At 38.5% G+C, this 12,924-nt stretch overlaps 3 protein-coding genes and 1 pseudogene across 13 annotated transcripts in view; 1 reads left to right on the top strand and 3 right to left on the bottom strand.

Moving 5' to 3' along the window:
• LOC146455921 (uncharacterized) overlaps positions 1–12,924 on the top strand; it is a 416,007-nt gene that overhangs the window by 114,087 nt on the left and 288,996 nt on the right. The window lies entirely within an intron of this gene.
• Positions 1–12,924, bottom strand: part of LOC146455929 (uncharacterized) — a 364,345-nt gene that overhangs the window by 159,669 nt on the left and 191,752 nt on the right. The gene's annotated exons all lie outside the window — the stretch shown is intronic.
• Positions 4,516–6,874, bottom strand: LOC146455939 (uncharacterized). The gene is made up of 3 exons (XM_085093681.1): positions 6,600–6,874; positions 5,819–6,071; positions 4,516–4,857 (listed from the first exon to the last, which is right to left on the bottom strand). The coding sequence occupies exons 1-3, from the start codon at positions 6,872–6,874 to the stop codon at positions 4,825–4,827; spliced, it is 561 nt and encodes a 186-aa protein (XP_084949807.1). The 3' UTR covers positions 4,516–4,824.
• LOC146455938 (peroxisomal N(1)-acetyl-spermine/spermidine oxidase-like) lies at positions 8,386–12,846 on the bottom strand (annotated as a pseudogene). Its single transcript, XR_014858918.1, has 2 exons — positions 12,727–12,846; positions 8,386–9,479 (listed from the first exon to the last, which is right to left on the bottom strand). The product of XR_014858918.1 is annotated as a peroxisomal N(1)-acetyl-spermine/spermidine oxidase-like (transcript).

Raw genomic sequence — 12,924 nt, 5'->3', positions numbered from 1 at the left:
GCCCGAGCACCCAAAGGGAGAGTATGGCGAAAAAAATCCGAAGGTTTAAACCAAGGGTGTTTGGCTAAGGGAAGTAAAGTCGGAACAGGAGGTAAAGTTGCCAGGATGATGGTAGCAATAACTCACGGTGGAGGAGCAATAATTTGTGAGAGATACGAAAAAATGGATGCAAAATATTTTGCATCGTTTATTGACCAACACTTTAACACCATGTTTGAACGATCTGCCAAGGGATTGACTCACCTCTGGCTGCAATACGGTGATCCTAGCCAAAACAGTAAAACAGCCCGTGAAGCTATGGCTCGTTGTCATTGCGAACTATTAAAAATACCGCCGCGAAGTCCCGATTTAAATCCTATTGAGAACATTTTTCACATTGCTTCCAAAAAGTTGGAAAAAGATGCCCTGAACGAAAACATCATACATGAGTCGTATGAAGAATTCTGTGATAGAGTGCAGAGAACAATCAGTGGTATTTCTCAGGAGTTGATCGATAAAACTATCCAGTCTATGAGTGGTCGCATCACCGGCATAATACAAAACAACGGAGAACGACTAAAATATTAACTCCTTGGGTCACAGTACTCACTGACCGGCCATCGCCTACTGGAACTATGTTTCCGGAATGATACTTCAAACGTTTTATTGACGGTTTACGATGTATTTTGCACGGTTTATGGCTGGTTTTGAACGGTTTCAAACGGTTTTGGACGATTCCGGCTATCAGTAAAATATATTTGATTCAAGTCTTTCATTTGTCTCTCACTGCAACGAAACCGTGGTAAATCGTGGAAAATCGTTGCTAACAGTTTGTAAACCGTGCCAATAGAGACTTTCAAATAATAAAATCGTTGTAAGTTCTTAAGAATTGAAAAATATTAATAAAATGAAGTGTTTACAGTCTTGCTTCAAGGTCTTCAGTGTAAACAAAGACAGTTTTAGAACTTTAAATTCACAAGAACTTGAATGTGTAGACGCAATAGCACATGGGTTCAGAGCGTGTATTGCGTACAGTGTGCTGAACGTAGATGATACCGCTGGTTCGAGCCCCTCATCTCTTCATCATAATCTTTTTTTTTAATCTTTCTAGACTTTTCTTCTTTTCTTTTTTCTAGTTTTCCACCAGTCTAGTCAACAGCCAGTTGATTTACACGGGCTTTCGCCCGTAAGCACAAAAAAAAAAAAAAGAGAAAGAAAGAAAAAGAAAATGGTTTTCCATCTCATGTACGAGAGCCTCTCTTTTCTTTTATTCATTAACACAAATTCACTCCCCACTACCTTCATAATACCACTGGAATGTAATGTTACAATGTAGCTTGAATTGAGTACAAGCGTGTTCTGACAGGCGCCTTTTCAGTTTTCCACTTCTTTATTTGTCTTGCAAAAATTTTTTAACACTAAGGCTGCAATAACTCAGCCTAATGCGACAATAGTCATGACACGCAACTATGCCTATTCCATCTCCATATTAATAGAATACACACGACACACACTTTATCAAGATTTCCTTTTAAATACAGTACTTATGTGATGTTTTCATTTCCACACAGGACCACTGTTTTCGTGTGGTTGAGTTTCTTTGCGCTAGGTTTAGTTTTAAAAGCGTGATTGCAGGTTTCATCTTATAGTATTTGACTTATGAAGCTACTGGTAACGTCAGTGTGAACGTCGGACAATCTTGGACAGAATAAAATGAAAAATTAAACCCCCCCTCCCCCCAAATTCATGATGAATCCGCGCGCAAAGCAAAACGCGCCATTTTTCCATCATTGAAATGGGGGGGAGGGGTGGTCTTAATTTTTCATTTGATCTGTCCAAGATTGTCAGCCGGCTTTAAGCGTGACAAAACAAAGGGAGTGACTAATTAGTAGATTATTTGTCAACACATTTATCGGGCTATATCAACTGTGTCTGACGCAGTCACGCGCGTCACAACCTGAAGGCGGTATCTGTGTTAAGGTATTACAAGTGCGATATTTTGGTAACAGAGAGTAAATAAAATAAGCAATTGTTTGCACAACTTTCCAAAAAACACTGAAAAATCCTCAGACAACATGCCCTCGAGAAAAAGAATATCGGAAGAAACAAAGGCTTCAATCAGAGTCCTAAAGATGACTACAAATCTCACATTAAATGAGGTCGCCGAACGCTTTCAGGTCTCGACAGCAAGTGTTCACCGCGTAACGAGCTCAAAATACAAGGAAGTACATGAGAGCAGGAGACATTTGAGGGGCAGAAAGAAAAAGCTTACTCCTGAACACGAAGCGTTGATTCTTAGAACCATTGAAGAGTTAAGAGAGCAAGAGGGTTCATTTTCTTCGCGGCGCCTGATGGAGCGGACAGGAATTCGTCATGTCACTGATCGAACGGTTCGGCGTTTGTTAAATAGAAACGGGTACTTCTTCCTGCAGGCTCGTAAAAAGGGACTAATGAGTCAAAGCGACAAAGAGAGAAGAGTAGAATTTGCTAGACGGATGCAATCGAATTACCCTCAGAGTGTCTGGACGGACACTATCACGTTTTACTTAGATGGGGTCTCGTTTATTACAAGACCAACCCCATGGACCAAGCCCGAGCACCCAAAGGGAGAGTATGGCGAAAAAAATCCGAAGGTTTAAACCAAGGGTGTTTGGCTAAGGGAAGTAAAGTCGGAACAGGAGGTAAAGTTGCCAGGATGATGGTAGCAATAACTCACGGTGGAGGAGCAATAATTTGTGAGAGATACGAAAAAATGGATGCAAAATATTTTGCATCGTTTATTGACCAACACTTTAACACCATGTTTGAACGATCTGCCAAGGGATTGACTCACCTCTGGCTGCAATACGGTGATCCTAGCCAAAACAGTAAAACAGCCCGTGAAGCTATGGCTCGTTGTCATTGCGAACTATTAAAAATACCGCCGCGAAGTCCCGATTTAAATCCTATTGAGAACATTTTTCACATTGCTTCCAAAAAGTTGGAAAAAGATGCCCTGAACGAAAACATCATACATGAGTCGTATGAAGAATTCTGTGATAGAGTGCAGAGAACAATCAGTGGTATTTCTCAGGAGTTGATCGATAAAACTATCCAGTCTATGAGTGGTCGCATCACCGGCATAATACAAAACAACGGAGAACGACTAAAATATTAACTCCTTGGGTCACAGTACTCACTGACCGGCCATCGCCTACTGGAACTATGTTTCCGGAATGATACTTCAAACGTTTTATTGACGGTTTACGATGTATTTTGCACGGTTTATGGCTGGTTTTGAACGGTTTCAAACGGTTTTGGACGATTCCGGCTATCAGTAAAATATATTTGATTCAAGTCTTTCATTTGTCTCTCACTGCAACGAAACCGTGGTAAATCGTGGAAAATCGTTGCTAACAGTTTGTAAACCGTGCCAATAGAGACTTTCAAATAATAAAATCGTTGTAAGTTCTTAAGAATTGAAAAATATTAATAAAATGAAGTGTTTACAGTTTTGCTTCAAGGTCTTCAGTGTAAACAAAGACAGTTTTAGAACTTTAAATTCACAAGAACTTGAATGTGTAGACGCAATAGCACATGGGTTCAGAGCGTGTATTGCGTACAGTGTGCTGAACGTAGATGATACCGCTGGTTCGAGCCCCTCATCTCTTCATCATAATCTTTTTTTTTAATCTTTCTAGACTTTTCTTCTTTTCTTTTTTCTAGTTTTCCACCAGTCTAGTCAACAGCCAGTTGATTTACACGGGCTTTCGCCCGTAAGCACAAAAAAAAAAAAAAAGAGAAAGAAAGAAAAAGAAAATGGTTTTCCATCTCATGTACGAGAGCCTCTCTTTTCTTTTATTCATTAACACAAATTCACTCCCCACTACCTTCATAATACCACTGGAATGTAATGTTACAATGTAGCTTGAATTGAGTACAAGCGTGTTCTGACAGGCGCCTTTTCAGTTTTCCACTTCTTTATTTGTCTTGCAAAATTTTTTTAACACTAAGGCTGCAATAACTCAGCCTAATGCGACAATAGTCATGACACGCAACTATGCCTATTCCATCTCCATATTAATAGAATACACACGACACACACTTTATCAAGATTTCCTTTTAAATACAGTACTTATGTGATGTTTTCATTTCCACACAGGACCACTGTTTTCGTGTGGTTGAGTTTCTTTGCGCTAGGTTTAGTTTTAAAAGCGTGATTGCAGGTTTCATCTTATAGTATTTGACCTATGAAGCTACTGGTAACGTCAGTGTGAACGTCGGACAATCTTGGACAGAATAGAATGAAAAATTAAACCCCCCTTCCCCCCAAATTCATGATGAATCCGCGCGCAAAGCAAAACGCGCCATTTTTCCATCATTGAAATGGGGGGGAGGGGTGGTCTTAATTTTTCATTTGATCTGTCCAAGATTGTAGGTTGCCTTGAAACGTGGATTACCCAGTGTCCCCTGCAGGGAGGGCGGAGGGAAAAAGGTATGGAAAGGAATCCCATGAGGCACCGGCACCGCGTTATATGCTGTTTCTTGCGCAGTAGAAATTGGCTGGTTTCTATGTACGGGAGACTGGTGAAGATCAGCCAAGCTGTAGCTTGAAGTTCCGAGATTTGCGGAAATGGCGTTACCTTCTATCGTGACAGCAATGTCACGCACACCTTGAACCGCGTTGCGCCAGATTTTATAGGGAACTGCAAACAGCAGGTAACAAGGCCAACAGGCGCACCATGCAGGGTGACAATCAAAGAAATGATTGACAGCGGAACAGTTAGTGACCACGAAGTTCGCTCCAACAGCTGCCGTCATTTCAAGACATTCTAGCGAGTCGTAGCGTTTGATGCCTTGAGTTTTCTACCAGCGGAGAATCATGGGATTGAAATTAAACTGTTGAAATGCAAAGTGTGTTGGAGTTAGGCCTGATGGTTTGTGATCGTCGTTTAGACCGTGAGTTTATAAAGGGATTAATGTCAAATTGACCCAGGAAGCAGCAATTGGGAAACGTCCTCGAAATTCATGAGTACCTGGGAGCCTTTGTATTAAAAGTTAGAAAAAGTTAAAAGTTAAGTAAAAGTTAGATTCGATCGAGGACACGCTGTCAAGAAACCAAAGTTGCTCATCAGATCACCTCAAATTGAAGTACGGATCAGTCTGCTATATAATTATAGAATTTCTTCCAGACAGTCTGGTATCAAATCTGAACCCAGGGCCAGGTTAATTGCGTTCTAATGTTATATATTAAAATAATGTGTTGATTTTTTTTTTATAGAAGGAGCGTCCGACGTTAAGGAATATGCCTCCTCATACAGAGTTACTTTTGCGGGAAAAGCAGATCTTAGCGAGGGCTACTGAAATAAAAAAAGAAAATTGGTGGCGGCCACACAATTTTCACCGATAATGAACCAACAGTAATTGAACATAATAATGTATGGCATTTTTTCCATACTTCCATCTGGAAATATTTAAATATTTCTGAAAAATGCGCGGTTACCCGGCTTGGACTTCAATAATACTTGCAAGACATACTTTTCCAAAATTGTCATAAAACGCGCAAAAATACCTTTGTATATGTGGGTACCGTCTTTAAATTTAAAACTTAAACCCGTATTTCTCGACCCATCCCGAGAAGCGCTGTTCTTATGCGCAATACCAAAATAAAGCACCATCCTTAACTATTATTCAACTGGTCCCGGATGTTCGGTCGAGTGGGCCGCGAAGAAAAAATACACGTGGTCTTCCTCCATCTTTTTATCCCTCACATTTTTTCTGCAAGCGTAGTATTTTCTTCTTTTCCAATAATCTGAACACGTCTAAAACAGGCTACGATCAGGGATGCATGCGCACTAACCTCAACAGCAAAGCTAGCTTTCTCATCTAACATGTCCTCTGCCTTGTTGAGTCCCTCTTCCAGTGTCCGTCTCACCCCGGGGTGTGATGTGTCAACACTGACGACAAACTCCGGTCTGATGTACCGCTCCTCGTACAGCGACGTGCAATGTTCAGTTCCCCACCGGGCATAAGGGTTCCGCCAGGGGGAGTTATCCGACTGGATCCACCATTCAGGGTCACGCATGCTCAGATATTCACCCCTGTTGTTCAGTCTGGTAAATAGAAATGAAGGGATGAAATGAGTTTCCTACTGGCGCTGACTTCAACGATCTAGGGAAGGTTTTACATGTAAGTTCACAAGATGTTTAGAGTCGGAAACGTCAGCATAAAGCCATCGCGAAAAAAATCAATAAAATGACTTTCTACGGTAAAACAGTATAACAATATTGTTATAAGTTATTATAAAATAATCTGCTATAAGGATAGTATGTCAATTTTTCCCACTGAAAAATACATCTATCATTTATTCACATTTCTTTCACAAATACCACTTATCGCCATTCAGAACCTAGCAGTATGCAGGATGTTTGTCCCATGAACCTAGTTTAATGCCCTTAGCTCCCACGAGTCTCCTGTAGCTCAGTGGTAGAACATCCGAACTAGTAATCGGAAGGTCTTAGGTTCCACTCCTGTTGGGAAACTTGGATGTTCTTTATTCGAGTATGTCAGTGTCACTGATTGGAAAATACATCTAACAAGAATACATGAAAAACAAAAAGCTATTAAATAACAGAATTTACCTTTGCCCATGTGGTACATGCCTGCCGCAGGTTACGAACAGTAGAAGAGGACGGTTGAGGACCTGATTCCGGAAGGCATCCAGCTCGCTGACTGTGTTCACGATGTTAATCTTTGGTGTGTTGGAAAGCTCTTGTTTATCGCTGATTATCGTGACCTGTGTGCTGTCTGGAAGCCGCATATTATCGGTCCCGGTTTTGTTCTGTCTAAATTCGTTTGGAGGATTAGATTTGAAAGCAGAGTATGAAACCAACGCGATTTCAAGAGAACCCTGCATTTCCAAGACATGCGATGTTGCTCAGTTGACGGCAGAGAGATCAGAACCACGTATAGTTGTAGTTTCCAAAGTGAACAAAAAAATGCAAATTTTATCGGAAAACTGCTTTCGTCAAAAGTAATGTTTATTTTTTTTTTCTGCTGAATAAATATTTAATAGAATTACATCATTTATTTATTGTAAATGGATACTCTTTCCCCAGTACCAAATATTAATGACTTTAAAAGTTAATAACGAGTGATGTCAACCCCATTTTACTAATTTTAGCCAATAAGACAATTTTCAACCCCTTTTTGAAAGAATAATAAACATTCGAAACTCAGATTTTTTATTTTAATTCAAGATAAAAACAATGCTGACCTAATTTAAATATCAAGAAAATAAAACACCGTTTCTATTTACACACCTGTTGACTGAATTATTAAAAAATTCATCCTTAAAACTTCCAGCTGTGATTTTCGACGTTTTTTTCTTTGCTTATCATTTCCTTAACCCTTTAACCCCTAATATCAAAGAACAAATTCTCCTATCTTGTCCCCATACGTTTCTTATAAAAGTACTGGGGAGAAGTTATAAGTATATCAAGAAAATTCACCTTGGGTGTTCATATCCTTAATTCTCATGACCTCAGGGGTTGAATAAGTATTGATATTACAAAAAGAAAACTGATGCTGATCACTGTTAGGGCTTAAAGGGTTAAACAGGAGAAAAAAAAAACATTTTCCTAACCAGTTTGAATTTACAGTCGAATCTCCATTTTTCGAAACTCCCGATTCACTGAACCAAAAGTTGTGTCCCTTGGATTTGCTTTGGTCAAATTTTTACCCCCAATTTTTGAAACTCCCAATATGGGGCAAAATGAAAAGTAATTTGGGACAAAAATTAATTCTTATCATTCACAAAATAATTCATTAATTTATTCCAAATTCACACCTCATTCATTCACCCTTTAATCATTCTTAGCTTATTCTTCACTTACTCATTCACTAATTCATTCTTCAGTCATTAATGCATTCTAGATCCATTCTTCATTCATTCAATAATTCATTCATTCACTCACGTTCATTCGTTCGTTCACTCATTCATCCACTCATTTTCAATTCATTCTTCGTTCATTCATTCATTCATTCATTCATTCATTCATTCATTCATTCATTCATTCATTCATTCATTCATTCATTCATTCATTCATTCATTCATTCATTCATTCATTCATTCATTCATTTATTCATTCGTCCATTTCTGTTGCATTTTGTTCATCAATTATCCTCAATGTAAAGTGATGTTCTTCTCGCCCTTCTTTACTTGTAAATGCAAACTTAATACCTGCAAATAATACTTAAAGCCAGCTTGCAAGAACGCTACAGCCATGCAGTTACACGTACACATGTTACAGAGCAGCGGAGCTCACAAAAATAGTATGACAAGCAAAAGAATGGAGAACACAACAGTGATATTATATAAATTCAACTACAGAGGATGAAAACTCAAATGCTCAACATTTTTTTTTCTTAGTTGTTTAGGTATTTTAAAAGCCTCTCTGCTTCTCTAACGCCAGTCAAATAAGCTCCATGAACAGTCCCATAAAACTGACGGTGTGTTGCCTCACCTGCAAACATTAACTGAAGAGCAGGGATACATAGCCTACATAGCCAAAACCAAGATGACGGATAGCATTGATTTTGTCAGTTGGCAATGGGGGACAAAACAAGGACAAATACTTTTCTTTGAGGACACCAAGAGAGACTGTCAGTATGACATGATCTGCTTCAAATGATTTGCCATTACTACAGACAATGTTCACTGGATGATGGCCGTTTGGAGTCTCTGATTCATCACAAGCTGTCCACTTTATTTGTGACACTTCATGGTTAACATGAACACAGCTGATGATAAGTTTTGCTTGCAATGCTTTCATAATGTTGTCATAACCACTAGGAACAGGGCAAAAATCCGAGCCATCTAAGTAAATATACTCGCCAAATTCTTCAAGGTTTAAATCACTTAAGGAATCAGTACCAGTGGAATTGCATTCTCTTTCTTGGAAAAATGAAAACAAGTTTTGCTTTAGTGACTTAATTTCTGGTGTATCTGAGGTACAGTTGCATGATTCAAGATAAGATTGAAAACCTTGGCTCAAATAATCACCAACTGTCATACTAGAACCACCCTTCACATCTTTAGCAAAACTTTCCATCTTTGACAGATCTTCAGTCTCTGAGATAAGGTTATAAAAGACTTTCCAAACCTCTGTTATTAGATGATCATCTATTTTCCATCGCCATTGATTGCCAATATTTGGTTTTGTTCTGCTGTTTTCATTAACCCATTCCTTGTTAATATCTGTCTTGCTTAGTAGTTTCAAGTCACAGGCCAGGTCAAATATCGGATTTGCAATTGTGCCGTGTATCCATGCAGCACCAAACTCCACCTGATTGTCTCCAATTTTGCCAGTGTGAATTCTACCACCAACTCGCTTACTTGCCTCTAAGACGCACACCTCGGCTTTCCCAGACTGGTACAGCTTACTTGCAGCCGACAGTCCTGCTATCCCTGCACCAATTACCACAACTTTGGGCTTCAGTGACATTACTATGTGTACTAACTAAAAAAACAATGGAGAACAAGCATCGTCAGTAAGTGGTTACATGTCATTTTTAAATATATTTTTACTGTTGTTAGAACGGTCACAATAGAATCTTAATAAATATCCAAAAGAGATGCATGAAACAGTTGGTGACAGGGCCTTTAACCAGCGTAATCCTTGAGCACATGTCCCTGTGTCAACTGTTTTCCCTAGTTAAGGCTTTTTAGCAAATGGGTACAGCAAAATTGCATGACATCTTTATACCACATTATGCTTACTTTACGTTTGTGGCCAATTACTTGTGCAATTTTTCAGCTGCTACTGTGATGTTAAAGGGGTATTGTCACAGGCATCATACTATGTTTTGGTCAAAGCAGTACAAGGTTTTGACATTAAGTACATAATAATAATAATAATAATAATAATAATAATAACAATAATAATAATAATAATAATGATAATAATACTACTACTACTAATAATAATAATAATAATAATAATAGTAATAATAATAATAATAATAGCTGTTTATTCACAAATCCAAGTGAAAAGGAGTGTACCCACAATTATATATATATATATAATTGCTCTAACTGGAAAAATAATATTTCTCTTTGTGCTCCAAGAAACAAATATCAAGTGATTAACTCTTGAGGGAAGAACAAGCCTTGATAAGTTTCAGCAATGTTTCCCAACACAAGGGAAGATCTTAAAAAAATTGGTCCATTTTTTACTCTGCAGTCCATTTTCATCCTGGCCATCAAGATGTGCAGCCAGAGATAATTAATACTAGGTATTTCTGAGCACTGTTGGATTAATTTTCAACAAAGGTGGATCAATATTTTAAAGTTTTTATTGATAAAATATACTTTTTTGCTATTCAAAGTGACATTAAAAATAAGAGGCTTTGCTTCTGTAAGCTTGATTTTCAGTTGTTAACAACAACATCCTTTTTTTTTCGGTCCTAGATGTTTACAACTGAAAAGATAATCATACTGCTTTCCAGTAGATAAAACTCTGAACTGCAACCCCTAATTTTGAAGTCTTTTGATTGCCTTTTCAATACAATAAATTATAAGCAGCTTTATTATATGGCTGGCTCCGCGAGCGGGCAAGATGAGTCAAATCCTGCACTGTGATTGGCTACCCGAGTGGGCAAGATGGAGCTATCTTGCCCGCTCAGGATTACCCGTTTGCCCGTCCGCTTGGCATCGAAAGTTTAATCCCAACAACAATGCAATCTTTTCTTCGATTTTCTCATTGTTTTGGGAGAAAACGCTCACTAAAAAGTTCGGTAAACTCTCAACATTTACCTAAAGAAAAGGAAAGAGAATGGAATCATCCTGGTGTAGTGAAAATTTTGTTACAGCTACAATGAATGTACATGTAAGTTAAATCGGTGAGTTGCTCTGCGTGTAGTATTTTAGATAGAGTTGATTTTGTAAAACTTATATGTCTCAAGTCGAGTGCCAAATTGATAAGTTCTCTAGGTTTGCAATGACTGTATTTAAATCATAGCGTAGTGGAAATTGCGTTAAGTGTTTAGAGCAGTTCAGAAAAGTATTTTTCTCAAGTTCTCCGAAGAAGCTCACGTTTGTAATTTAGCCGCGTCTTGCTTGTTGGAAACAACAAAATCTTATCAAAGTTTCGCCCAGTTTTCTGATTTACCCGCTCTTTTTTTTCAGCTTAAATTAGTATATAATCTCAAAATCTATTGTTTCATTCAGGAATTAATGATTGGAAGCCGAAAACTGTGTAAAAATGTTTATTATTTATGCCACCGCACGATCGGCTGAAAATGGCGAGTTTGCCGGATTCTATTCAAATCTTCCAGCTCTTGCGAAAATCTAAATTTTTCGTTCTCAATAATTGTATACTCCCTTTAAGCCATTATAAAGTTAGAGCCCTAAGATAATTTAGGATTCCTTGGTTGCCACAATTACATGCTCATCCAAAAATGCACTGAAAATTAATCTTGCACCGGCCAGCTATAAAGAATTTCTTTCCGAGCAGAGCAGTTTCATGTCCTGTTTTGTTTTGTTGTTGTAGTTTTAACTTGAAGGTAAAGCCATATAATAAATCCTTTATTGACCAAGTTTGTTCAGTCAAGATGGCTGGCCTCATTCTTTTTTTTGCATTTTTATGGACCTTGACTTCGTCTCGGTCCATAAAAACGCAAATAAAGAACTTGGCCAATATCCAGCCATCTTGACCTCACGCTTGGTCAATAACGCATATACATCGAAAATTATTCAAATGCTGGCTTAGGAATTGACAGTGTGTGGCTCACAAAAAATGATTCACTCAGTGACATTGTGGTACCCAGTTAGGTTTACTACAAAGAGATTCTGCACTAGCAACAACATTTGATTTTTGACCAGTTCCATAATTCCAACGACCACATTACTAGACTATGGTTTCACCCTCATGGACAAGTTTCCAGGGACACAATTTCAAGATGGGCTCGCATTACAGTGGATATTGCAGGTGCAGACATCACCAACTTTAAACCACACAACACTCTAATAACTAGCCATTTAAAAGTTAGTCTAAAGTTAGTCTATAGTTATTTGGGTGAAAGAGACTATTTAAAAGCCATATCCAACAAATTCAAGCAGAGTTTCAGAGGTGCCTGATAGTCGGCCAAAATCTCATACTCATACTACCCTCCCACCACTCCCAAACAATTCAACAGTGAAAGGCTCGATCTGCATACACGTATGGAAAGAACTGAGGGCATAAAGGGACCATTTAAAAGCCATATCCAGCAAAATCAAGCAGAATTCAGAGGTAAATAGTAGGCCAAAATCTCATACTCACTGTAGTTTTGGCTTGTTAGCCCTCTCCTTCCCCTCTTACCACTCCCAAACATACACGTATGAAAAGAATTGGGACGTGAGGGACTTAACTTAAAAGCCACATCCAGCAAATTCAAGCAGAGTTTCAGAGGTAAATTGTCGGCCAAAACGTCATACTTACTGTAGTTTTGGCGTGTTAACGAGTATAGAGTTAAGCTTAAGTCTCAAAAATTAATGGCTACAGGAAGATATCAGTAATAATCACTTTGCCATGTTCAGGCCCTATTCACTATTGCTTGTTGTGTCAAAACCCAAAGCTAACAGAGCTTTTAGAATAGAAGGCGTTTGGCAAAGTTTGTTCATTCATCCACATTTGCACTAGCGGTCAGGCCCACGATGATCGCCATCTTATGCAATCTACTTATAAACTTGAGCGAGGAAATTCAGTGGGAAAATCAAGATCTTACCAGCAAGAATAGTAAGACAGATGTTTCATCCCTTTCTTAAACGGCTGGACTGTATGGTGGGAACTTTGAGTAATGTACAATCCTGCAAAATCCTAGACTATTTACAGTCCCCTATTTTTCCGGGGGATTTTCGAAACTCTTCGCTCAGACCTTCGATCGAACTCCCGCCATCTTGGTTTGTAAAGGCGAGGACAACCT

The sequence above is a fragment of the Pavona decussata genome, unplaced genomic scaffold (genome assembly GCF_977016875.1).
Source record: "Pavona decussata unplaced genomic scaffold, jaPavDecu1.1 SCAFFOLD_265, whole genome shotgun sequence".
In the NCBI taxonomy this organism is placed as follows: Eukaryota; Metazoa; Cnidaria; class Anthozoa; order Scleractinia; family Agariciidae; genus Pavona; species Pavona decussata.
Note: the sequence above shows the minus strand (reverse complement) of the source record. Positions and strands in the feature narration are given on the sequence as shown.

Coding starts and splice junctions, on each gene's coding strand:
- LOC146455939 (XM_085093681.1), bottom strand. CDS start 6,874: ATGCAGGGTTCTCTTGAAATCGCGTTGGTTTCATACTCTGCTTTCAAA. Junction 6,072..6,599: donor CATGTACCACATGGGCAAAG/GTAAATTCTGTT, acceptor TCTATTTACCAG/ACTGAACAACAGGGGTGAAT. Junction 4,858..5,818: donor AAGCTAGCTTTGCTGTTGAG/GTTAGTGCGCAT, acceptor GCATTTCAACAG/TTTAATTTCAATCCCATGAT.